This window comes from Limulus polyphemus, unplaced genomic scaffold (assembly GCF_000517525.1).
Source record: "Limulus polyphemus unplaced genomic scaffold, Limulus_polyphemus-2.1.2 Scaffold643, whole genome shotgun sequence".
Taxonomy (NCBI): Eukaryota; Metazoa; Arthropoda; class Merostomata; order Xiphosura; family Limulidae; genus Limulus; species Limulus polyphemus.
In genome coordinates, this window is record NW_013666253.1 from 25,277 (window position 1) to 51,720 (window position 26,444).

At 32.7% G+C, this 26,444-nt stretch overlaps 1 protein-coding gene across 3 annotated transcripts; it reads right to left on the minus strand.

The window, feature by feature from the left end:
- Positions 1-10,675: 10,675 nt before the first annotated feature.
- Positions 10,676-23,992, minus strand: LOC106459649 (zinc finger protein 729-like). Of its 3 annotated transcripts, XM_022386182.1 has the most exons (4): positions 23,905-23,992; positions 20,589-20,729; positions 11,221-15,298; positions 10,676-11,109 (listed from the first exon to the last, which is right to left on the minus strand). In XM_022386182.1, the coding sequence occupies exons 3-4, from the start codon at positions 15,169-15,171 to the stop codon at positions 10,798-10,800; spliced, it is 4,263 nt and encodes a 1,420-aa protein (XP_022241890.1). In that variant the 5' UTR covers positions 15,172-15,298; positions 20,589-20,729; positions 23,905-23,992; the 3' UTR covers positions 10,676-10,797. The 3 variants fall into 3 exon arrangements, with proteins under 3 accessions (XP_022241890.1, XP_013774739.1, XP_022241889.1); XM_013919285.2 differs by having other exon boundaries at positions 10,676-15,298; XM_022386181.1 differs by having other exon boundaries at positions 10,676-15,298; positions 23,807-23,992.
- Between the last annotated feature and the right edge of the window lie 2,452 nt (positions 23,993-26,444).

A 26,444-nucleotide genomic window follows, 5' to 3' on the forward strand; every position in this document is an offset into this window, starting at 1 on the left:
ATAATAACATTAACACACCGTCTTTTAACTAAATTTTAAAATATAGAAAAGGATTACAATACATGATATACTAAATCCTCACTCACAGAGCTCATTAATCTATTTTCACAATTAATCAAATTCACAATGATATATATATATATAATTTTAATATTACGTAGAAAATGAAAGCAAAAACAAAAAGAAGTTCTTTTTAATTATATATATATATATATAGTGCTTTTTCTGGTTAAAGGTGGCTGTATGCAGATATGACGAGTGTGCAATACTTTTTAAGTTTTTTGACAAAATATAAACCTTGACAATGTGGAGCATATTTTTAATTTTAAAAAATGAAAAATAAAAATCGCAACTTCGGACAAGTTTCACAAGACGCTTAAAATTTGAGTTATGCCCTGAGGGAGTTCAATATCTTTTGGTATCTATGCAGAATGATGCCAACGAAGCAGCCAAGATTAAACATATTTTGTTGGATCGAACTGAGTTAGAGGAGGTCTAACGATTTTGATGAACATCAGTGTCGATGCCTTTTTTGTTAACAAGGAAGATCTTGATACAGTTACAATAAGGTTCATCTGTGAAAAATCCCTTTCACACTCACTTGGAAATCGGAATGTTGTCAAGAGTATACGTCAGTAGAAGTAATGTGCCCTGAATGTTTTCTCCTTCAGGTATTCTCGGAATCCACGAATCACTCCCCTTTCATTCAGTCGAAGTCTTTTGAATAAATTTCTTATTTCTGTTTCACCAAACGTTAAATGCTTCTGGATTTTTTCTGACCATTGTTTTGGATCTGGCACTTGGGCTCATTTTGGTAAATCAGCTTTTTCCTCATCAAGCAGTCTCTTTCCTATAGACATTTTCAGGTTTTCATAAAATGCATTTGGAGAAGGATCCTTTGGAATATGAGAAATTAGCAGAAGTGACAGATTTTTCATAATATTGTCCAGGAGTTTCTCGTTTCTTTTCAAAAACTTGAATATGACATTTAATCTTGTCGTTGGCTCTGAACAAATCCACGTTACGTTCTTGCAGGTCTAGGCTCAGTTCGAACAGTTCTTGAAGTGCTTCACACATCAATCTTAAGTCTAAAACAAATTATATAGATGTAATTTCTTTTGCAATCCTTCCTAAGTGTTCTATCTTTCTTTTCTCTGGCACAATCATTCTTAGCATTTTTTAAATGAAGCACCAATATTCCGTAATCCTGCCATACTGTAGCAACCAATCGAAAACCAGATGCTACCGAACGAGTGCTAAAAATTCGTCCAAATTTCAAGAGTTGAATTTCCACTACTTTTGCATAAAGTTGTAATTCTCTACCATTTTTCGGCGATGCATAATAGAACACATACAGTTTATCAATGAATGACTTGGATCTGTTGATTCCTGAAACTTTTACAGCATCATGGACTGCTAATTCTAATCTGTGATTCGCTGTACAGTGCCATACAATAATTGAATGAAGTTTTTCTTTTAGTAATTTCTTAACTCCATCGCGAGCCCCGAACATCACAAGCAACAGAAACTAAATAATCGTTCAAGTATTCTTCTGTCATACCGACAGACTGTAGATGACGAACCAAAGAGCTGAAAATCCCTTTCGCCCTTACATTTTCTAATTCAATTAAATTAATAAATACATTTACTGGTGCTGTCATTCCACAATCAAAAATATATACTCGAATATACAAAGTTAATGTAGGCTTTTGACTGAGGGCTGTTCCTACATCATTTATTAATGATGTTTTACTTTCAGAATTTACAATTTTCGGAACCATTACTAATGTGATTAACGGTGTTAATGCATGCGTTTGTAGAGGGAAGTATGCATCTTGTATCGACACCATTAAGTTCTTGTAATTTTATTTCAACTTCAAAATTATTCAATGGTTGGTTATTCTTCGCCACTTTGTAAGCCCTGCGAAATATTTTGGCATTTACTTCTTTCTTACGAGAGAGTGATTTCATACGTACACTCTCTTGACCTCTGCCACTAACTTCAAGGCAGCTTTATGACCAGAACTTTCTTTATGCTTAAATAATTTTCCCGTAAGGACGTTAAATGCTGCTCTCGGGTTTTACCAAAATAAGTGATTTCATTATTGACCAATTCCTTCGCTAGTTTCATTCCACTTTTTTTCTCGATTCCAAGCGTTCTAACTTTTGACCACGGCCTACAACCAAGTTTTTTATTTTGTACAGATAGCCAGTCGTATTTGTTTTTTGCAGAATTCTTTTTTTTTTTGTTCTAAAGTCCAACAGCTAGGCCAATTATTGGCATGTTGTTCTTCAACACCAAAAGACAATATGCCGAAACGGTGACAATTGGTTCCAGCTTATCAGTTTCTTCTTTATTATCATCGGATTTCCTTCTTTTAAGCATGGGAAATGAAAAATAACTAGATTTTTTCATTGTATAAAGTTCACAGCTCCAGAACACACAGCAACAAGTTTATCACAATATAACAACACGATGACACAGCGCAGATTAGCACACTGATAGCTAAGTTTACATTCTTCAGACTGCTCTACTGAAAATTATAGACATGCGCAAAAATATTCACATTTTTATATTTTAAAATCGTTTCGTATCTATATCTACCTATGTCATTATTTTTATACATAATAAATATTACATTCAGAATGTAACATTCTAATTGTTTAATAAAACCCATAAAAAATTAGATTTCCTTTTTTTTTAAAGATGATCACAAGATTATTACCATATTTCGTACTTTGGTGATAATATAGCGGAACTCTTATAAACTACTTTTATTTTTGTATTTATGAAAAAAAGGTTTCGGCATGGCGTACTGTTGCGTATCCCCAGAAAAAACAACCCTGTAATATATATATATATATATAATATTTGAAAATAGCCAATTAATTAACAATGAACACATAAATACAACCTTTTAATTAATGGAAAAGTACATAAAACACTCTTTGACAATGAAACAGATAACATGAAAATACTCTTGAACATTGACAAAAACGCCAAGTAAAACTAATATTGTGGGCTGTATGTACAATCTAGAAAACCTTTATTTAAAAAGTACAAACAGAAATTACTACTGTTCTTCTTTCCCTTTGGTTTTTAATTTAAACAGACCCTTCTAAAAATTATATATATATATATATGCATCTAAAATATCCAAAGAAAAATAAAACTTCTACATCTTTGCTCTTTGACTTGTGTGCATCAGTGCCAAAGAACCAGGATACACTTTTAAAGGCTTATTACAATTTGCATAAAAATATCAAGACACATAGCAAAATCACGCTACACAAAAAAAAACTTAAAATTCCCAGCTCTTCTGCAAATATTTACCAGAATGAAAGTGCAAAGGCACTATCTTCAAAAAACTAAAACTCTTACAATTCCAATAAAAATCCTTTCTAAATCATGACGTTAAAAAGAATGTCTACACTCAACCAGAGAGTAGCCAAGGCTAACCCCTACTCACTGTAGCCAAGCCAGCAGAACCTTCTAGGTGACCTCCTTTTGGTTATAGAGAGCCCAGGCATTTGTCCACTCAGATGAAATCTCTTGTCAGTTCCATTTTCCTCGTTATTCACCTCTCTACGCAGTGCAAACAGAAATACTGATCCCTGCTGTTGGGCAGCTGACTCAGTCCCGTGTTTATGATGTCAAAGTTGATGGTTCGATGCTGGAGACATCCCTCGACTCTCTAGCAGCATAAGGGCCTTTATTGGCCATTACAGGCAACTCAGATCAAGGAGGCGTCAGCTCCAGCCCATTCATTATATTGATGAGCTTTTTTCCCCAAGTTGGATGTGTTGGTTAGCAAAGCATCTTTATCCATGGGCTAATTTATAATGAGCATCAGTGGAACATATTCTGTACCTCTGACGGTTTCATGCCACTCGTTGTATAGAAACTCTCAGGTGTCCTAGAGTAATCATTAAGTTTCAATGCTAACTCTGGATTTCATTACAACCTTGTTTTTATTTTCAGGCAAAGAAACAGCAGAACAGGAACTTTGGTTCATGTCTGGTGTCTTGATGACTCAGAGAAAGAGTGTCTAAAGCTAAATTTGACTTTAAATAATGAATGTCCGAGATTGAACATGAAGGTAGTCTGGGTTCCAAGTGACCAAAGGTTCAGCTGAGTGCATACGTTAACGAGAGGATCGTAACTCCCAGTTACAACCATGAACTAGGTACTAGTTGATTGACACGTCCAAAGGCTTAATGTGTGCCCACGCCCTTTCTTGTCTGCAGACCAGGTGGCCAAGGAACTAGAGGCATTTCCAATTCTCCAAGTTCCCTGGCTATGCTGCCCTTACTGAACTGGTGCCTGCATGCCAAACTCTCCAACCCAGCCAACTATCTGGTTGTCCTACTGACAGCACCATGTCCCAGTGGGAAGGAATGGACGTCAAGGTTACTTGGGTGCTATATTATCAAACTGACTTGGGTCAGGCACACGAACCTTATCTTTGACCATTAACCTCTGCCAACACTTTCCATTGACAAAGCATGTAATAGCTTTGGCACAAATCCTAGGGGTTTTCACTTCCCTATTAGATTTACAGCCAACACTTTCATGCTTCAAAACTGTATTTTACCAGAGAACAACATAAAAATATTCATTAAACTGTTTACTTAATAAAGATATCCGAATCTGCCTGAGTGAGGATATTCCTATAATAAACAAGTAAAACACTGGGTATACTACATGTATATTTGTCATAACATCTAAGCCATTACTTGTGAATTTCATGTACTCTTGACAACTTAACACACACTTATTTTCCAGTTAAAATATCTTTGCATTATGCACATGAGAAACACCTGGTAAAACTGTGATACAACCACAAATCAAACCGTATTCTTGGAAACCACAGTTAACATTCTTTCTCTCTCCTGCCATAGTATGAGATTTTTTCTATTAAAAATTCACAAAAACTTGTTGACATTCTTTTGGCATTGATGAAAATCATTGGTACAATGTACTTTTAAATAATACCATTTCTTATAGTAACCCCATCTTTATCTTATCCTAATATCCTTAACCTTTCTCTGTTTTTTTTTATTTCCTCACTCAATTACTTTTGGTTATTCTCTGTGTAGTTACTCCCTTTGTTCTAATGTGTTTATAACGACTTTTAAGGAATTTATGTAATACTTTCCTGTGTACCTGCTACCTCATGCGCGTGTTTACTTAAGTGTATTATCTCATAACTATGCCACCATTACACTACATTAAATGCTTTAGTAGTTTAAACAGCTTACTTCCAGCCACCAGCAACTATGCCAATGTTAAAGTTAGCAGCCAAAGCTACACTCAGTAGCACTGGTTGTGCCATTAAATTCAACTCATTTTTACCTCAGGTGTCATGAAATAAATAATCACCAGTCAAGATTTAGGTGAATCAAAACCTTTAAGCTCAAAGTTCATTTACCAAGATTACAATTCATGCTGCCACTATTGCACTGCAACACACACTCAGAGTGAGTTGGCCTAGGGAGTGAACCATAAACCTAGCATCACTCCAGTAAAGCTAAAATCCAACAAGTACCAGGTGACCCACTTCACATAGCTCTTATCACTCAGCTATTTTGGAGTGAAATTCTCAAAGTGCCTAATAGCAATATATTTTCGTTCATTAATTTTTCAATTACCTGATTATCCTAACTGTCGATAATTAAGCATTAATTATCCATTATAGTAGTATACTGCATTACAACTTAATCTTGGAAAGTAAAGGTTGCTACACTTATTTAATCAATGATCTTTTGGTTACCTAATTGTCCTTGCTTCTGTTACAGTAAAGATGTCCCTCATCCCCAGGTGATACTGCATAAATTCACTGAACTTATTTACCAGTTTGTCCTCTCAAATGGTGGTACTATTGGCAGATATGCCTTTCCATGCAAACAAAACAGATTGTTCATGTAGATGGATAGTCTCTCATTGGCAACTCTCTTTTGAGCCTTATACTCGGCCCTAGAGATTGCTTTATTTTTTATTGGGTCAAACTGAGGACACAACTCACTGATGACTGTTTCCAAGTAGTCTTGTTGCTCATCATCAAGGTGATCAATGGATCATCCAACTCAGGATTAGACATTGGATAGCCTGAATCTGTCCATTACACTTAGTAACCTGCCCAAAACATTTCAAGAAACGTCCAGAAAATATTTTTCAACACACTTGAACATAAGATGCATGATCTCTTTGGCCTCATTCACAGGAAAACCTCTGGGGTTCTCAGCCTAAATTTGGCCGAGACACACTGAAGCTGCAGGTATGGGTCTCTCAGGGACGCCATTTGGGTAATAGGTCCCTGATCCAGTGTAGTAGGATGGAAAAGTGCTTCCAACAACCTAATCATTCAGCCCTGCTTGAGTCTAGTTCTTCTTCACAACTCGTGGGTTACCTTTAGGCTTGGAGAGGTTCATTTCTCCCTAGTTTACATATTTCACCTGTGTGATCCCATTTTATCGCCTGTACTACCTGGGAAGACAGCTCTTAGTGGCAGAAATCCTCTACCAGTGACAAGCCCACTAAGTGTCAGCAGTTCTGACCAGAGTCAGGTGTTCTGCACTGGCTGACAATGGGCTTGAAGCTCTATAAGCCTCCCCGCATGTTGTCCACTCACCAAGCTACTCTGACAAACCTCAGATGTCCATATTCCCTTGTAGCCAAGATCAATCTTGCCTGCTCCAGTGTGCCAGACGCAAGTAGGTTACCCTGACTCAGTAGTTCTATGCTTACTGATGTCAAGGGCCTTCATAGCAGGGGGAGAAAGTCCAGGAGATGGTTTCTCCCGGTCTCGACACCTCTCACACACAACTGTCTCTATCCAACAGCAAAGATTTCATCTCATTACCAGTACTTTTACTTCCAGAATGAGCAATCTTCCATTAAAATTATTTTACACTCTTATCAACGCAAGATATCAAGCAAGGGATTTATGTACATTTATCTCACCCTAAGAAAATCCCACAATAAATCCTGACACCAAAATTTCTCCTTCTCACCTTACTTGTGGTATACTCAGATCAAAATAATTTATCCAAACAAACATAAGCAGTGAGGTAAACCAACAAATCTTTCATTGTTGTGTTTGAAATTCTAAAGTCTGAACATTTTATATTTACAAAATCTTTATACTCTGAATCACAAGAACATGTGTGTGTGTGTGTGTGTGTACCTGTTAAGACAAATAGACAGTCCTTTCTAAAAGATTGTGTCTAGTCCCGTAGCTTTCTTTCTCTCGAGACAGACTTCCGTTGTATTAACACTGATCTCAAAAGTAAGTCTTCTTTCTTGATCATCTAGTGCAGACATTCCCAACCTGGGGTACATTTGCACTTCTCAGGGGGTACATAGGGGTCTGAGAGTATAACCATGGTTTACACTTTACATGGTGTTTTAAGCTACAGTCAGACAAAGGGAGCAAAGTGGCTCACATAAATATATGTTGTTTAGACAAAAAAGTTGTGATCATGGTGAATGTTGTGATGTTATTGCTGTGCTACATTATAACTTATGTTTTCAATAAGTAATGTAGAACATAAGCAATATAGAACACCCTCGTTACTAATCAGCTGATAAACTAGGGATCAGCCAACTGGGCAAGCTCTCCTTCCTCCATTAGTGCTTTGGGAGAGAATGCCCAAGGGGTACAGAGGAACAAAAAGGTTGGGAATCCCTGATCTAGTGGGAGATCTGGATTAAAAAGTGTGCTCAACCTTAGAAGGAAAACTCGCTTTTTTTTGCCCAGGAGATAGCATTACCTCGTGACCTCCATCCTCAGCATTTTTCAGCTGCCATCTCTTGACCACCTTCATAGTCGACCAGCAAAGGATGTCCCAGCATGAAAAAGTTTAATCTTGACAACTGATCCTCTACTGAAGCATTCCCATGAGTCAAGTAGATGCTTCCTCCTAAGATTACAGAGAAATGAAGAAACTAGAACAAAATTAAGTTAATAACTTTCTGGACCACATGTAGCCACAATGACAGTTCAGAAACTAAGTATTGTAGATTCTGAAGATTTCCAAATCTATACAGAAGGTAGAAAATACATGTCACATCTGCATATCACAAAACTAGGCAATATCCTGTCTCATGACAAAATCTGATTTGATTACATTAGCAGAAGGTCATATAACTGGGTTTTATTGTGTAACAGCAAATATGAAGAAAACAATATGTGTATTTTTTTACTCATGACTATCAATACCACATAAAAAGTCATATTCAATAATGTTGGAAGATATATGAAATCTTGACTCATCTGTAAAGGATACTGGTGCATATTCTGATGATCTGTTTAGGATATTTTTGCAAATTAACTCAAAGACTACCTGCACTAGATGATAAACTAGAGGGAAAGCAGACAGTCAACAGCACCCACTGCCAATCAGTAGGATATGAGCATCATGTTTATACTGTAATCCACTCAAGGTCTCAAAATAACACTCATAATAATAATCTGCTTCTTGAGATTTAACACAAATTATCCCTTAAGATAACTTCTTATAATTAAACCAAATTCTCCCTTATGATAAAATGCTTCTTGTGATTAATCCAAAGTATCCTTTATGATAAACTAATCTTATGCACTTTCCATGTAAAATTATATGCATACATCTAAACCAAGAGAATAGGTATGTATGTTAAATGAATTACTAGCTAAATAGTTATATTTTAGACAAATACCAATCATATTATGTGCTTGTAATAAAATATTTTGGTGGAAAAACTTTCATTAAAGGTGAAAGGTCAGTATTATTAATCATTCCAGCATAGTTTCACAAGTTTTACTAAATTTGTGGTTGTTTTCTGTAATCCAACTTTCACACACACACACACACAGGTATAACTAATACACACATACAAGCATGTCCAGTAATCTTAGTCATATTTACAATAGATTTTTTACAAAATACATTCACTAACATCACTCTTCAAAGTTTAAAATTTCCATAATTTGACAATATTCAATCAGTTTATTGCATTGTGCTTCAAAAAATCTACAGTTAACTATTATTTTCAGTTTTAATAAACCTTTCTACAACATAGTACTTCAAACAGAAGTATTTTTACAAAAAAACACAGAATAATTGTCACCTTGGACATATTTGGAAAACAAGCACATAATTTTGTCTCAAATTGTTAAATCTACTAATTTTAGATTAAAAAACAAACAAACTATGTAATCTTTCTTACTCTTCTAATTACTCCAAACAACTGAATGCATTTAATGAAGTAAGATACAACTTATTATGCACTATTAATGGAATCAGTTTAATTGTACATTAACAACAGCTTAAAGCTCAATGGGTGCAAGTCTTTTTTCCCAATATCTCCAATTTCTAGTACTCAACACTTACTCATATGATGACTAGGATACACGAAAGACATTTCCCATAATGCTTAAAATAAACATATTTTTATTCAAGCTTCTACTTGTCTTATTAATAATTTTGTAGGCCGGTTACCAATAATCATAAACTGAAAAGGTGCAATTGCAAAAATAATTTCTAACATTTCCATTTAGTTTTTTTACTTTTCTTTCACTAATTCATGACAGTGAATTACACAATTGCTAGCTTACATAAACTAGCCTTCAAGTAATAGAGTACAACCTAACATACCACTATTAATAACTATATTTTACAGATTATAAAATGTGACTGGAGATACATGTAATCTGGCACAAATACAACTTCAGGTGTTTTTTTTTAACCTACAGACATGCTATACCACAATTTAAAAATTTACCAGTTACCCCCCTTTTTTTTAGCTAGTACTGTTATGGCAGTATTTCATATTAATCTTTCACATAGCTTGGTTGCATATTATCAATAAAACTGACAATTTTCATACAAATGTGCATACCTCAATAGATTTATGAATTTGTTTGTAATATCACTTAAGTGTTACTATAACAACTTTATTTTCCTTCATTTTCAAGTATATTAACCCATTAACTGCAAATGACGGATATTTCCGTCATTGAAGTTCTATGGTTCAGCTGCAAATGATAGAAATATCCATCAGTTGCACATTTATAACTATAACTCTATGCGAATGACGAAAATTACTGTTTTATTGTGACTGATGGCAGCTCAGTTTTATCTGTGAGTCAGAAAATGGCAACTGAGCTGCTCCTGCCACAGTTAATGGATTAATATCTTGCAACATTAAAGCAAAAAAAAACACAGCAATAGCCAAACTTAGTTTTCTCTAAAAGTGAACTATATTACAACAGAAACTTGTGCAACAGTATGGTAATAAAAAGAATCTATTTACCTGAACAACTTAAGATATGCATATTTAATAAGTACTGTGTAACATATTTGATATTTACATTGAATACTTTTTAAACCACTTAGAGCAAATTTTTTTGTGAAATCCAAACTGTTTAACAAGTTAAAAATTCAAATGCTATTAAAGTTAAAAGTAACATGACTTTCTTTATCTCTTCATGATCACATCAATAGACTTTTTTTTTAAATATTTAATACTTACAATATATGTGTATATATATATGTGATGGTTTTTAGAGCAATAAACTGAAACACAGAAAACTCACTTCAAGAAGAAAGATTCTGGACAATGGCCTATTAATGGATGTTTTTAAATGAATATTACACATTTTGGCTTCTCTCAATAACAAAAATAAAACAATGACATTAATAGAAATCTTTACTTTTTTTCTTTTAACAGTTAGAAAAGCAATTACAAAACAAAGCAGAGTGTACAGTTGTTAATTCACTGGTTTGTTACGAACACCTAGAAAGAATATTGTATTAGTGTGGCAGGATTGAAGGCTCATCTGGCATAATTTCAACCAGCACAGGTATCAAGTTCACATCGTTATTTTCAGTTTGTTCAATGCAACCATCAGGATGGAAAGTGTTGTGGATTTCATCCTGATTCTCTACAACTTGTATCTCACTTGACACAGAGATCAAGTTCACATCGTTATTTTCAGTTTGTTCAATGCAACCATCGGTATGGAAAGTGTTCTGGTTTTCATCCTGATCTGTTACAACTTGTGGTTCACTTGACACAGACATCAAGTTCACATTGTTATTCTCAGTTTGTGTAATACAACCAGCATCAAAATGGTGAGTGTTCTGGATTTCATCTTCATCTGCTACATCTTGTGGTTCATTTGACGCAGACATCAAGTTCACATTGTTATTCTCAGCTTGTTTAATACAACCCACAGGATGGAAAATGTTCTGGATTTCATCTTGATCTTCTACAACTTGTGGCTCACTTGACACAGACATCAAGTTCACATCATTATTTTCAGTTTGTGTAATACAGCCATCAAAATGGAAAGTGTTCTGTATCTCACTTGATACAGCAGTTGCAGGAAAGACAGAATCTTGGTGAAATGTAAATTTAGGATTATTACCAAAGATTTGATTATCATAAGTTTTCTGTACTTCTGTTAATTTCTGTTCATGATTAAAATCCTCAGGTGTTGAAGAAAACTTTGTAGAAATATCTCTCAAGTCTCCTACACATCCTGACAGTAAATACTTAGAAAACATTTTGGAAGTAAAAGAATCTATCTGTGTAATAGCTGCTTTACACAAAGGAAACTTATCAAAATGACAGAAAAATGTTTTCTCATTTAGAAAGTTTATCTTGCAATTTTCACATCGGAAGGCTTTGAACTCATTTTTAAGGTGATCAAAAGGAATTATATCCAAATCTTTTGTTCCTTGTTTTATTAGTGATACATATACAATATGGTTAGGCTTCTTAAAAGTTTCTTGAGAATGAGAAAGTGCTTCTTTTCCTGTTAAAACCATTCCACAGGTACACACAAAAGGATGAGCACGCTTGATGTGATTCTCTATGTAATTCTGAGAGACAAATGGACGAAAACAGAAATTGCAGCTCCAATCACCTGGAGGATAAATCTTATTTGATTGCTTTTCTGTCTTTTCCACATCAGGTTTCAGTTGATAGTCTTGAGTAATTAACATGTTCTGTGAATAGGGTAAAACCTTCTTGCTGTTAGCTGGCCTACAAGAACCTTTATCAACTTTAGGAGTTAGTGACTTATTTATTGACCACAATGATAAACACTCTGACTGATGTTGTATCAATTTATACTTCCATCTGAAATATATGTGGCACCATGGACACTGATACCGATGAGTAATTGAATCACAATGGTGTATCATATGTTTCAAGTAATTCTTCCTATCTTTCATTTTCAACTTACATATTTTACAGCTATAAAGATCTTTCTTATCAGTTTGTTCAATTTCGTATTGTATTTTCTGAGATTTATTCTGAGTTTGAAGTAATGTTTTCTTTTTCAAGCAAATCTTCAAAGGCTCATGGCCACGAAAGGTCTCAAATATTTTATCAGATTTACCGTTTACTACTTCATAATTTATTTCACAACTTTCTAAATCATCATCTACTGTTTCTGCATAGTTTTCAAGAACATTTGATTTGTCACTTGAGACTGAAATGTCTTTTTTATTCATGTATTTCTTAATTTCTTTTGATGTTAGTTTTTGTAAAACAACTTTACATGACTTTGCATGTTCCATGAACTTGTTACATTCATGATTTGCAAGATACTCAAACCTTTGACCACATTTTGGACACCATACTAATTTACTGGAACAAGCCGCGAAAGGAGATTCGAGTTCTTCAGAAGAACTCTTGCTTCTTTGGGATGACATGGCAAGGTAACACTCATAAACTGAGCACTTGACCTCATGATTTTTCAAATCCTTTAAAGTAGGAAATGATTTTGAGCAGTTCTTACAAAACTGTGAGTTATTAACAAAAACTCCCTTACAGTACAAGTCATGTCTTCGAAGGTCATTGAAATCCACACTTAGAAATGATTTTTCACAGAACTGACAAAATATCTGAAACCTGCTTTTAGAATTGGCCTGCATTTTCTTCGTGCAGTTTTTTTGATGAACTTGCAAAGAAATTTTACTTTTAAATTGTTTACAACAAGCAATACAAGTTTGTTCATGATCTTTTTCTGAAAAAGAAAGGATACTGAGTTTCTTTTCTGAATTGGTATTAACTGACAATTCACTTGAGCACTTGTTATAAGACTGTGATACATTAGTTAATGATGAAAGACTGGACTGGACCACTTTTTTTGAAGTAATGTGACTACTTTTAACATCATATGTTTCTCTACAATATGCTTCATGCCTTCGAAGAATGTCAAAATCATTACTAAAAAATGTCCTTCCACACACTTCACAGGATATTCGAAACCGTCTTTTCCTACTTTTCTCTCTCTTAACCTTGCAGTAGTTTTTGTGGACTCGAAGAGAATGTTCATTTTTAAAGAACCGTTTACAGACAATACATTCTAAGCCAGGTTTTTCTGTGCATTCCCCCTTTTGCTCAGAAAGATGATTTAAGTAAGCTCTACTACTTTTGAAGTTCATTTTACACCATCTACATTTTAACCTTGGATACTTGTTCATGCAAGAAGTCGAAACTCCCAAGTGTTTTATGAATTTTAAAAGACTAATAAAATTACCTGAGCAACGCAAACATATTACTCCAATCTTCTTCTTCTTTTTATTTGATTTAAATGTTTTGGTGCTTCTTTCACAATTTTCCTCCTTGATTATACGCTGATTTAAATTGCTGCACACGTGGCACTTAGAATTAGAAGAATTTTTTCTAATGAAAACCCCACAACTCTGACATTTACGTGAAACAATATCTTTAGAAAATGAGCAAAACTTACAACAGCTCTTGGTATGCTGTGGAGGCAAAGTGTGACCACATCTAAAACACTTCTTTACAAAAGTCTTACCAGCCGAGAAAGTCATTTGTAAATAAGCTTTAGAACATAACCTTGCACGATTCACTGTATGGTTTCTAAAATCTCTTAGTTCATGAAACTGTTTCTTACATAATAAACACGTATAAATTTTTTTTACCATGTTCTCAACTCCTATGTCATATAGTGGTGTTACAAAGATGGAAGGTTTGGATTGCTTGTTTGCCGGACAGAGTTTCTTTTTGTTTAAATAATGAATTTTATATCCTATCTCAGTAGGAAAGGTCTTATTACAGTCAGCACATTGAAATTTCTGTGTTTCTACAGTAAAGTCAGTAGACTTAGGTTCATTTATCTTTAACATTTTAGCAGTCTGTTGGCACTCCAAAATATGATTTATCCAAGGCATGCTTTTTGGAATACTTACACCACACCTTTTACACAGAACACTGTTTTCACTTAATATCACATCACCACATTCTTGGAGAAGTAAATGATCTTCTGGTTTTGCTCCTTTACAATCTTGGCTTTCAGAAAAACTAATCTCCACAGAACTCCCTGCATGAAAACTTTTGAGATGGTTATTTATTTCAGTAAAATCAAAAGTTTTGAAACCACAAAGTGGACAGCAAATGTACTTACATAAATGTGTTTCCAAAGTCTCATGTTTGGAAAGTATTTTATGACATACTGAACAAGAAAAGGATATTTGTTCTTTCCCATTCCACTGGTGCAGAGCTTCCGAACCGCGTAAATCATGGGGTGTGGTACTTTCCACGCTAACAACATTATCAAAATCATTTCTAGAATCAACTCCTGTTTGGGTATATTTACAATCATGGTCTTTAAGTAACTGGCCATGTATGAAAAACTGACCACAGTTCTTACAGTGCCAAGTACGTTGTTTAAGTTCGTTTTCATTGATATCAACAATAATTACATTTTCTGCAGATACTTGTCTTCCTTTATACCTACAGAATGGAAAATGAGAACCATATGTTTGACTCATCAACTTACAATTGCAATGGGGACACTTGTTTTCTGTATTACAATGCTCTTTACTGTGTGTACGCAAAAGTGCACGAGATGGAAAAATCCTATGACACTGCTTACATGATACTTTTCCTTTCATGTGGCATATTCCCATATGTTCATTTAGTTCTCCACTGTGTTTAAAAGAAATGTCGCAAAACTTACATATGAGAACACAGGGATTATCCTCTTTATTTTTAACTCCAAACTGTTGAACATCTTCACAATTTGTAACTATATCCTGCCTGCATGACTGATCAAGTGCATTCCAAGTTGAAACACACACCTGATTACTTCCAGTTTGCCAATCACAGAAATCAGAGTTTGAAGTTTCTTCTGAAATCACTTGCATTTTCAATGTTTATCAGATTCTCACTTAAAGTTTATTAGAGATATGAAAGGAACACTTGAACAACGTAGCAAGTGGAGAGGTTCTATAAGTTCACCATCTTCATCTTCTGCCGTAAAGCTTTAATTACCTACAAAAATATCAGATACATATTTGATTAAAGTCTACTACAAGAGTTCAGGTAAACATATATCCATCATCTATTCAAAAGCTCCTCATCCTTTCTTTCTTGAACTTTAAATGCAAAACCAGAACATCATATTTAGAAAATAACTCATCAATCATAACCTTGATATACGACTAAACCTGAAAAGGCTCTTATTAAAAATAAATGATATTTAAAATTACCAAGTAACTACAAGATTTAAAAAAAAAAACACTTTCATTTATAACTACATTGAAAACAACTATTCACTGTGAAAATGCCAATACTATTTACCATATGCATTGTGTGCATGAACATGCTCACTAACAGACAAAAGTATAAATAAATGAACTTTTTACCTAATTACATTTGTTAGTAGTTCAATATTTTACTTTTTCAAGTGGGCATCATCAATGAATTTATATTTGACAATCGAATTTCTTCACTTCTTGACTTGCTTCTTTTTTACACCTTAAAATCATATATTTCATGACAGCCTTGACAACTATAAAAGAGATACCAGAAATACTGATATTATCACTACATCACTTGATGGTACAAGAAAACTAAAGGTGTGTAGGTTGTTATTTACAGCCCACATCTTAACAATTATTCATGTAAACTTGGCTAATTTTTACTTAAGCATTAATTCAATGAGCCAAGGTTTCAACAAATACATTGAAAAGGAAATTTCACTAGTTGTTTTCTCTACTGTTTTATACAAAATGTTAGTCTTTGGGCTATGCTTATCCAGTTCTCACTAACTTAGTTTAATAATGCAATGTTTCATTTTAACATACTGTAATGTTTAAAATTGTGCTCAAGAACTTATGAATGAAAGTAAAGAAAAATGATAACAATATGTCAACCACACTGCATCAGCTACATCCAGTTTTTTGTAGGAGTTTTGACATTTGTAATGTATTCTATTGTTTCATCACTGAAGTATTACAGAAAGGCATAATAAACCCAAGCTTGGATAAATATACCAGTGCCTTCACTTTCTCAATGTTCATTGAAATTCGTGGGGGGAATGGCATAGATAATTATACAAACACTTTTATTTCAGCATAAAAAATAATAATGATGGAGTTTTTAAGTGATTTAAAGCTTTCTATTGTATTTGTAATATAGTACAATTATTTAACTCCTTAAAACATTTCTACATTGCATATGTGGTACTGCCCTTTGGCTTTGAACACTTCATTATGTGGTCCTGTATTAACACTCACCATGATGCACCACTATAACTATATATTTAACCTCTAAAATGCTCAATGTATTAATCATTAATCTATAATTAACTTTCAAACTGACTAGACATGTAATGTATATTCATATTTCCATAGCTCTGTTTTACTGTATGGTTTTAACCTTTTGGTGACCAGAAACTGAATTTTCTTTCAACATACAGTCTAACAACTATATTTAAGTGTATGAACAAAATTTTGCACATGAAGACTCAGCCAATAATGGATTTTGGAAAACAGTATTTAATGAAATAACAGTCTTTCAGATTCATGGTAACTAGAAATTGAAGTTTCATTAGAAACATTTAAGACTTTCACATACTTATTACACTCCTGTTTCTTCATCAATGTAGTTGTGCTGTACTTTTGTGAGAAACGATAAAATTACTATTACTAAAAGCATTTTGGCTTCAGTACTTGCATTATTTATACTAAATTTCCAACAAATGTAGAAAAAAAAAATTCAAGGTTAGTTTTCTTTTATTTTCATTTCTCAAATGTGATTAGAAATTAACTGATCCCACATTTAGTGGATCTCAACCATTCTTACACCAGATTTGAATTCAATCTAATAAACTATTTTAGAAAACACAAGAAAAATCATGTAAACAATAAAAATTCCTAAAGGAAATAATCAGCATACCTCATGAATCTAAACAGATCACTATTCAATCTATCAGTTAAATACTTAAAATGTACAGCTCCTATCGTTTTCTTCGTAAATGTTTTTAGTAAGGGTAAAGATCTTTGCCTTAACCCAGTCCCTCAATAATTTTTCTAAACTGATCAAAGCCATACCTAAGCCTATAATGCACATGTATGAAATGGTGATACCTACTAGATGGAACAAAAACAGGACCTTTCATACACATTTCATTTTTGTTTGCCTGAATAGTAAAATTTGAAAATAGTTCATTTTTACTGATTTAGCCTTTATTGACTTAAAATGTGACATCTCTTATCAAGCTGTGTTGTAGTAACCATTTCTTCCTATGTGCTTTCCAAGTTCCAGGTTTTATATACTTTGAAACATATTTACATTTCTATTAGGGTTACACAGTGAGATAATATACATTATTCTTCTCACTGTACTTTAGGTGTTTGTTCATATTCTTAAGTCTTAATGAAAAAATATAACAAATGAAGAGCAGTTTTGTAGCATCAAAATTCTATTCATTTCTGGCTATTTTTATTTTAAATGCAGTAAGGAAATAATATAAGAGGTTGCATGTAAAATTTAACAAAATCAAACAAACTACTCAAATAGAGATAATGAAGTAAATACTACAGCTATCAAATAAAACATGTGGAAGATTCTGAATTTTTATTTAAGCGTTTTGTCATTTTCAGAAAAGAATACCATGTAAAAGTATTAAAACTAAAGAGTGCTTACAAACTGAATACATCCCCCCCCACAAATAAAAGCTTCCTTCTACGATATTAAGTTCTAGCTCTTTTTCTAATTTTTTTTGTATGTTTATTTGATACATCATTTCTGGATTAGTTTTGTCTCTTTAATCACAGATTTAATCACAGTCATTATGCCAATAACAGACAATGTGATAAAGTCTAGATTACCACATATTAACACCACCAGACCAATGAACTGATATGTATTAAAGCTTAAGATACTGTCAAAGTTAGTAAAATTATATTTTTACAAAATGGTGAAAACTACTTGAAAAACCAATGTATATTGTCCAAGATTGAATACATCCTGTTCTAAATCAGACTTGAACCATGAAATTTAGTACACTAAGCTGGTACCCTGCATTTTAACAGATTATTATATCAGGTATTACTTTTCCACCAAAACATTCTCTATCATATTACTTGTAAGTATTTAAATGTAAACAAAACATGCGACTCAAAATTTCCAAATGTCCTTTACACAATGTAGAGCACATATCAAGAGATATTACATACGGTCTGCTTTCTTACTATAATTTGAATATTCTGGTTGATAGTTGTGCTGTTAAATTTCCTTCAATGTTTCTGATGCAACTACTTCCGTCACTATCTGATTTGAATAAAACACACGGCAATAAACATTGGGAGAGATTGATCCATAGATGTCAACAGACATTTCTAGGTAACTTAGATGTTGTCAGTAATTTTTGTGTTGTTGATGTACTCATGGCTTGACACAAGATACAATTAATTATCACTCATGATCTATCTTGTAATCAGTGGTGACTCTTCAGGTGTGGCAAGTTATGTCTTCTGTAGAAATTCCATGTCTGCATTCCTAATCTAAACACTTAAACAAAACATATTTTTCTATCATTAATTAGGTTTTAGTAGTAATAATCTGTGAGTGTAATAAAATGTTTTTTGATCTGTAACTCTGTCTTTTGATGTTTCATACCATCTTCCTTTGTGATATATCTATATCACTTTCTTTGTGGCTTCTCTGATTTCTTCTTGAGTAATGACCTTTGAAGAAGCATGTAGCACATTGAAATTAACATACTTTTCTGCATATTTGAACACAGTACTAGTAGCATGTGTTGAAAAATGCAGTTTGTTATCTTGGACTATCTAGATTGGTGCTTTACAGTATAATAGCATTGTTTTAGTTTTAAACTCACATTTTTCAATGTGAACTGATATATTTAGTGTTAGTTTTTTAACCAGTGTAAGAGTTCAATAAAGTGTACAAAGTTTTGGATGAACCTGTAACTACAGTTTGCTAGTTCATGAAATGATCTTACCATTCTAGAATGTTCAGAATTATGTTTTTTGACAGCTTTCTACCTTTTCAGAAACGGGGCCTCATTCCAAATGCTGAAAATATGTATCTATAAATTTTGATTGACTTTTCATTGTAATACCCATAATATTAAAAACTGTGGCTAATGCCTATTTTTTACATAATGGATTACAGAGCTGGACGTATGATAAAATGCAAAAGTGATAAGACAAATTATAACTCTCTATATTTTACAATCTGTAGTACAGTACTATTGTAGATGTTATTTATTGTTTGGTTAAATTAACCACTATAGTAGAAGTGAATAAAGATGTTCATAAATCAGTTAGGACAAATATACAGTTAAAATAAGATTACTAAGTTAGTTGTCATTGCATTACGGTGTGTGGTAGTACACTGATATTCTATACCAGAAAATCTTTAATGAAAAAATTAAGCTCCACATATATACAATTTAGTTCTAAATTCAATAAGCATACCTAGCACAATGGAATTAAAATTTATCACTATTTTCACAAACTATATATTCTAAAATTATACAAAAACTAACTGTGGATATTCTTAATAAGTATACTGTTAATTATTGCATCAATTAGAAACATTTTTAGGACATAAAATAGAATGGTCAAGAAAAGATACATCTTCATAGCATGAATGGAATACAGATGCATATAAAAATGGATTTAATTTTCTCATTATTTTTTTAGCTATCACAATCATCACATTAGTTAAACAGTCTAAACAGAACCAAATTTAAGTGAATTCATTAGACTGTGTTAAGTATGTACACTCTTAAGACTGTTGGACTTGCCAACTGTCCATTCTTGTTAACTTATAAAGTAGAAAGATCAATAGTCGCTTGATAATTCAACAATAAATGAACATTTGAAACATCAACTTCTGCTAAAGTTATCCCAAAAGTGGTGTATTTTACTCAGATTATTTTATCGTACATAGCCAACAGATAGTAAACTGAAGCAATTACTGCCACAACAGTTTTGTAATAATAAAAGACCAAAAACATGTAAACATAAACCTTACTTTATTATATTAATGAATAACTTTCCCATTATCCTTTAAAGGGGACATCAAAAGTTAACTTAGATTAGTTTTATTCAAAATTTAATATTGATTTTAATGAGTGATTAAAATATGAAAAAATAATGTCACTGGTATTTATATTATTTATTTTTTAAGTCTTTTGATCAGAATCAGGAGTTCTTACTCTAATCAGCTCAGTTGATAGATAACCTCAGCATTATTGTAGACAAAAACTTAGGCATGAACAGAGCAGTCTATGCTGCCTACTAACCTGTAGTCATAATCCCACACCTGAAGTTTATTCAACCCAAATGTTTCTAGGTGGTGATGCACTTACTGGCTTGAAAGGAAATCAAATTGTGAGCACTACCTCACCTGCCAGAACAACTTGTATGTTGTTGGTTTTGGTGAACTGTAAAAAGAAATATACTGAACCATTGAGAAATCTATATAGGATCTTTGGTATTATGGAAAAATTACTACAATTTTTCCTACCATTTCTATAAATGCTAATAAAGAGAGCAGACCAAATTTGATATGCATTTCTTTAACAAGAGGAAGTGCTTTATTTAAATTATGTTATTCTGTATGAGATTATTTTGAAAATCTAGGAAACTTTTGAAAAGTAAAGCTCATAACCTTGACAAGATTTATTCTAATACTCTGAAAATGCCTAATAAAGAAATTATAGTAAATGTTTCCTTTAAAGAAAAAAAAATGTTAGATAGATACTGACTTTCTGATTCTTGGAAGATAACTAGCATGATTCTTGCTCTTAGACATAATAAACTGACACAACACTCAGAAACTACAGGCTTATTAGTTGACTTAAAACTGACATTAGCAGTGTTGTAGGAGAATATGTAGAAAAGTAATTTAAAAGCTGGTACAATACTCAGCTTATTTTAAGTAGTGTTTGAAAGTTATGTTTAACTGTGCTTTTTAACTAAAGTATCTACCTTTTTTTAAGGACTTTTCAATGTATGTAGTGTACTTTGACTTTTAGAAGGTCTTTGATAGGATGATTAATAAGTTAAGTTAGTACCCCAGATTTTTACAGCATTGGTGGGAAAGTTAAAAGGTAGAACACAAGGTGGTTGATGTTGATAAAAGGGGAATTTCTGAGTGAGATAATGTGTCTAGTATGGTTCTCTTATGATTTTATTATGGAAGTTTTCATATTTATCAATTATGTCAAACATATAGATAGCTACTCGGGTAGGAATTTTACTGTGACACTTAACATATTGAGAAAGGTTGATTCTATGAAAACTATTAATTTAATTTATTACTATGACCATCTTATTAATGTAGTAACTGTGTTAGATCATACAAAATGCATTTTAAGTTGACAAGTATAAAATTATGCTTTTGTATCATAGGAACATTGACGTTAGCTCCTCAGATTACTGTATGCAATTTTTGTTTGTATCTTCTTTATTCAAGGAAGAGTGTTGACACACTTGAAAATGTCCAGAGATTACAAATTAGAATGTCTCTTGGCTTAAAAAATTAGATCTATGACAAGTGACCTACATATTTTGAAACAAATTATTCCATTCATGTTTTTAATATTATTAAAGGTTTTAATTGTCTAATTATGGGATGTCTTAGTGGTAAAATGATAAAACTAAAAATGAAAACTTGAACATTGGTAATAAATTATAAGGTTGGAAACTCAAATCCATATAGAAACTTGTGGAACAGTTTGCTTGATGATTTGTTGTGTGCTGTAAATTATAATTAGTTTAAATTTTGGTTGACAATAAACACAGATGTGAAAGACTATGCTTTGCTTGGTGGAGAATGATTTGAATGGTTTTGTCACCTTACAGATTTTTCCTTTTAAAAGTTAATCTTTTAACTTAAAAATAAACACATTTATAACTCCTGTCCACCTAAAAGTTGTTTTCTTTAGTTTTTTGGAACCTTATTATTTTCCTATTCACAAGTACATTCCACACTCTCCAATAACTTTGCACCATTTTTGTCTTATTCACTGGGTCCACGAATATTAAAAGGAAAAAAAATCCACAACTGATAGTATTTTACAAACAGAAAATCTACATTTAAGTGTGTATACACACACACATATATATACAATTATATGTAAATTATATTCCTATGACTATCCGCTATAAAAAAATCAAAGCAGTTTTTTATAACTTCAAATGTGAAACCAGATGTTTATTTTTAACTAAAAACAATTTCTCTTCTAAGTTAGCATACATGTTGAATTATAAGACTATTTCCAATTTTAAAAAACACTGTTCAACCATAATTCAGGAAGTCAATTTCAAAATAGATATAAAAACAATTCATAACTAACAGAGTTGAATTCTCAGTAATACAGTGGGGAATGAATTTCAAATTGTTTAGCTAAACAACATATTCAAATAAATTTTAAAGTTATGATCTCTATTTTTTTCAACAAGCAAAATATTTGTACAAACAAAGGATTATGTAAAAATGACATATTTTTAGCTATCATTTTATTATTAAAAATTCAATAAATTAAAATAAGCCCAAATCTGAATGCAAAATATTTCACTGTTAATCTTTATTAGTAATACATTATGTCAACTCAAATTTGTGAGAAAACTTTGCATTATATATATCAAAGAACAAAAATCTAACTTGCATACTCATTGAACAGTATTATATGAAGAAATTATATGCCTTTATTTTTTTTATGGCCTAATTGGTATCACTAGCTCTAACTATTAATTAAATGCATATAAATAATCAAATAATAAATCCCTAGTTATGAAATCAATTTTATCAAGTGGATATTGGTCAATAATATAAACTGTCACTAAGTGCTATGATAATTAACACTATAAAAACATATCAAATGATTTGTTTCAACTACTATAACTGTTAATATTTTAGCACTTTAAATTAATGAGCTTAAAATGTATAAAATAAAACACCATTCTAAAAAATTGGGATACACATATATTAACTTTTTTTTCAAAATTTATGTTTTGATTTTAATGTTCACTTGTATAACTAATTTTCAAAACAAAGGTTGGAAAAACGTTCTATTAGAACTAGTATTAGTATTTTATATTTAATACTAAACTACTAATACTATGAATATGTGAATAACTTAATCTTTGTAAGATTCTACAAAATTAAAATATTAAAACTGTAACTGTAAATAAAATGGGAAATACTGTCTGCCACCAGTCTGAGTGACAGTGACAACAACATTAGTCAATGTGTTCTTTTTAAAAGTTTTAAATGAATTGACCTACGTAATATTAATAATGAATATCATATATAAGGTAACTGTATTTTAAGTGTAACGTCAAAATCTAGTTCTTAATATTAATTTTCAGTTAGTCTAAAAAAATCAACTGTCGTAAGCCTAGGCCTATATTTAACCAGTTAAGCCTAATAAGTAACGTTATTTCCTAATAACAGTAGTTACTCCTAGCCTAGCTGTTCAACAGGCCTAACGCGATGCTTACAAGTTACACTTACAGTTATAAACATGGTTGCTTATTTTATGAATATACTACATTAGTATTTTCTCGCTGAACAACATCACATATATCAAAAGCTTGCAGTATTTTGCTCACTAATGCTATGTTGTAGAGCCTAACAACTTCAACATCTTTTCTTCAACCAACAGGATATTGATTTTTCTCACGTACAACAACATTAATGGCGCTTCGCTCTCATACACTGTGACGTCACATTCGGAGTTTACTTGCCCGTTAGCGACTGGTGGTCTTGTTGGAAAATAAAATGTGCAAGTTTCGGATAACGTTTTATCGGTTGTACAAAGTAAAACTTTTGTTGATTTTGTTAAATACATAGTTTATATAAAACTATGTGTTTTATATAAACACATATCCCTACTTAGGCTCAGGCCTTCGTGTTTTATTTTTACATTTGACAGTTCATCGATAATTACTTTATTAATTTTATAACAGCTTATTTGGTTTGGTTATGTTAAAACAAAGCCACATTGGGCTATTTCCTCTGTCAACCACAGGGAATCGAACTCCAGATTTTAGCGTTGTAAGTTCGTATACTTACCGCTTTTTCCACCGGTGGACATACAGTAGCTGAATTTCATGCATCGTAGATTAATATTGTTATTGATGTTCTCGTGATTCTTTTATCTTATATTAATTTCTATTAGCCTCAATTCATGTGAAACGTTGTAGTGATAAAATAGGAAAGGATCATATTAGTGATTGTAAAGAAGAATAAGATACGCCCAGGTTCTGGGTTGATTTTAGATGAGTGAACAAGGTGACGTGTGTCAATAACTTTCTCTTGCCGTGGACAGATAAATGTGTGAATGTGTTGGAAGATTTTCTTTAGTTCAACCTTTAGATATGGTGTCCAGATACTGGCAAATCGAACTGGATGGCAGAGCTAAGACTTTTTTAGCAGGAGAGATTGCTTGTAAGAATTTCATGCCGTGCCATTTGGCTTGTGGAATGCACTTGTCATTTCTGATAGGCTAATGGATTTTACACCGAAAGAGCTGCAATGGGAAAAATCCCTGGTGTATGTTGATGACATTTTAGTGTTTGGTTGCACGCTCGAGTCTGTGGCTGAGAACCTGAAACTGGTATTCCAGCAGATAAGGAATGTAGATATGAAACTGAAACCATGTGTATTCAGGTACTCAAATGAGGAATTTCTTGGCTGTATTGTGGGTAGGTATATAGTTTCCTCAAATCCTGTTATAATAGCAGTGGTGAGAGACTGGCTTCAACCTACAACCAAGCGAAAAGTCCACAGTGTCCTTGGTTTTCGTTGTACTACCAAATATATGTGGCCAACTTCTCCAAAATAGCAGCACCGTTATCAGCTCTCACTAAAATAGAAATGCACTTTAGATGAAGTGAAGCATGCTTTATTGGAAGCCTCAGTACTGAAATGTCTACAAAAATACCGAATTATTGTTAGATAGTAGATACCAATCATGGAGCTAACTTCAACAACTAACTGTTCCTGGATTGTGTGAAGTGTGGCGAAGACGCGCACTTCACTATATCATTTTTAATCTGATGGTTTTGCAAAAAACATAATATAGACTGTCAAGCATATTCTTCATAAGTTTGTTAATCATGATTAAAGCACTTGATATGAGCACTTGCTCATGCTAATGCACAGAGAAACTGAGAAGAAATCAACAGTTTGTTAACTGAACATGCTTATGTTTGGGTGGAAAATCCTGCTCCCTGTAGATCTAATGTATGGTTTTCCCCCTAAAACAGATGTCCCATAATGTTTCAAAAATACACGGAGTGGTTAAGGTCTGTGTTAGTTAACTGACTTGCATGCAATTGTATGCCAATAGCTAGGAATTTCAGTTTAAGCCAGGTCATAATTTAAACTGCTGGTAATTCTTATTTAATTAATGTGTAAATAAATCCTTTATATTTATTTTTTGAAAAATGTTTCCTTTGTATTTCATGAACTTCAGGCAGATCTCACCATAACATTTTCTGTAGTTGTAGTAAGATTATTTTCCTAGGATACCACAAACTACAAAAACACAAAGCCTGGTTTCTAAAATTAGTATTCGCATTCCTGTGAAAGTTCTCAGTTCTAGAAAAGGATTTGGAATCAGTTGAAACAGTATACAGTATTTGCATGTTGTATTTATGGCAAAGCTACTAAGGCTATCTGCCACTGTCTAAATTTGAGCTACTGACTAGAGAAAAGGCAAGCCAGTCAACAGCACCCAATCATCCACCATCCATGCTAAGAGATTGACCATTACTTTGATAATGCACCCACAGCTTAATGGGTGGGGAATAATTTGTGGTATCCCACAGATTTGAACTGGGCTTGCAGTTCCAAAATCTAGATCTCTAATAGAAGGCCAAATTGTGACTTACGGTGTAGTGAGAACCTCATGAATATTGGTGGATGTGCACCTAGTACTGAGGAAGATTGGAAGCAATAAAATCTACCTCCTTAATATTTTAAACATCCTAGATCCAATACTGAACACTACTGAAAAAAAAGAGATTTCTTTAGTATTGAAAATAAGGGGTTATCTGCAGAGGGTACCTGGAGTAGAGTTTACCGCTCATTTTCTTAAGAAACATTACTTTAAGTCGGATTGTCTTATTCAAGTACAGTCATATTT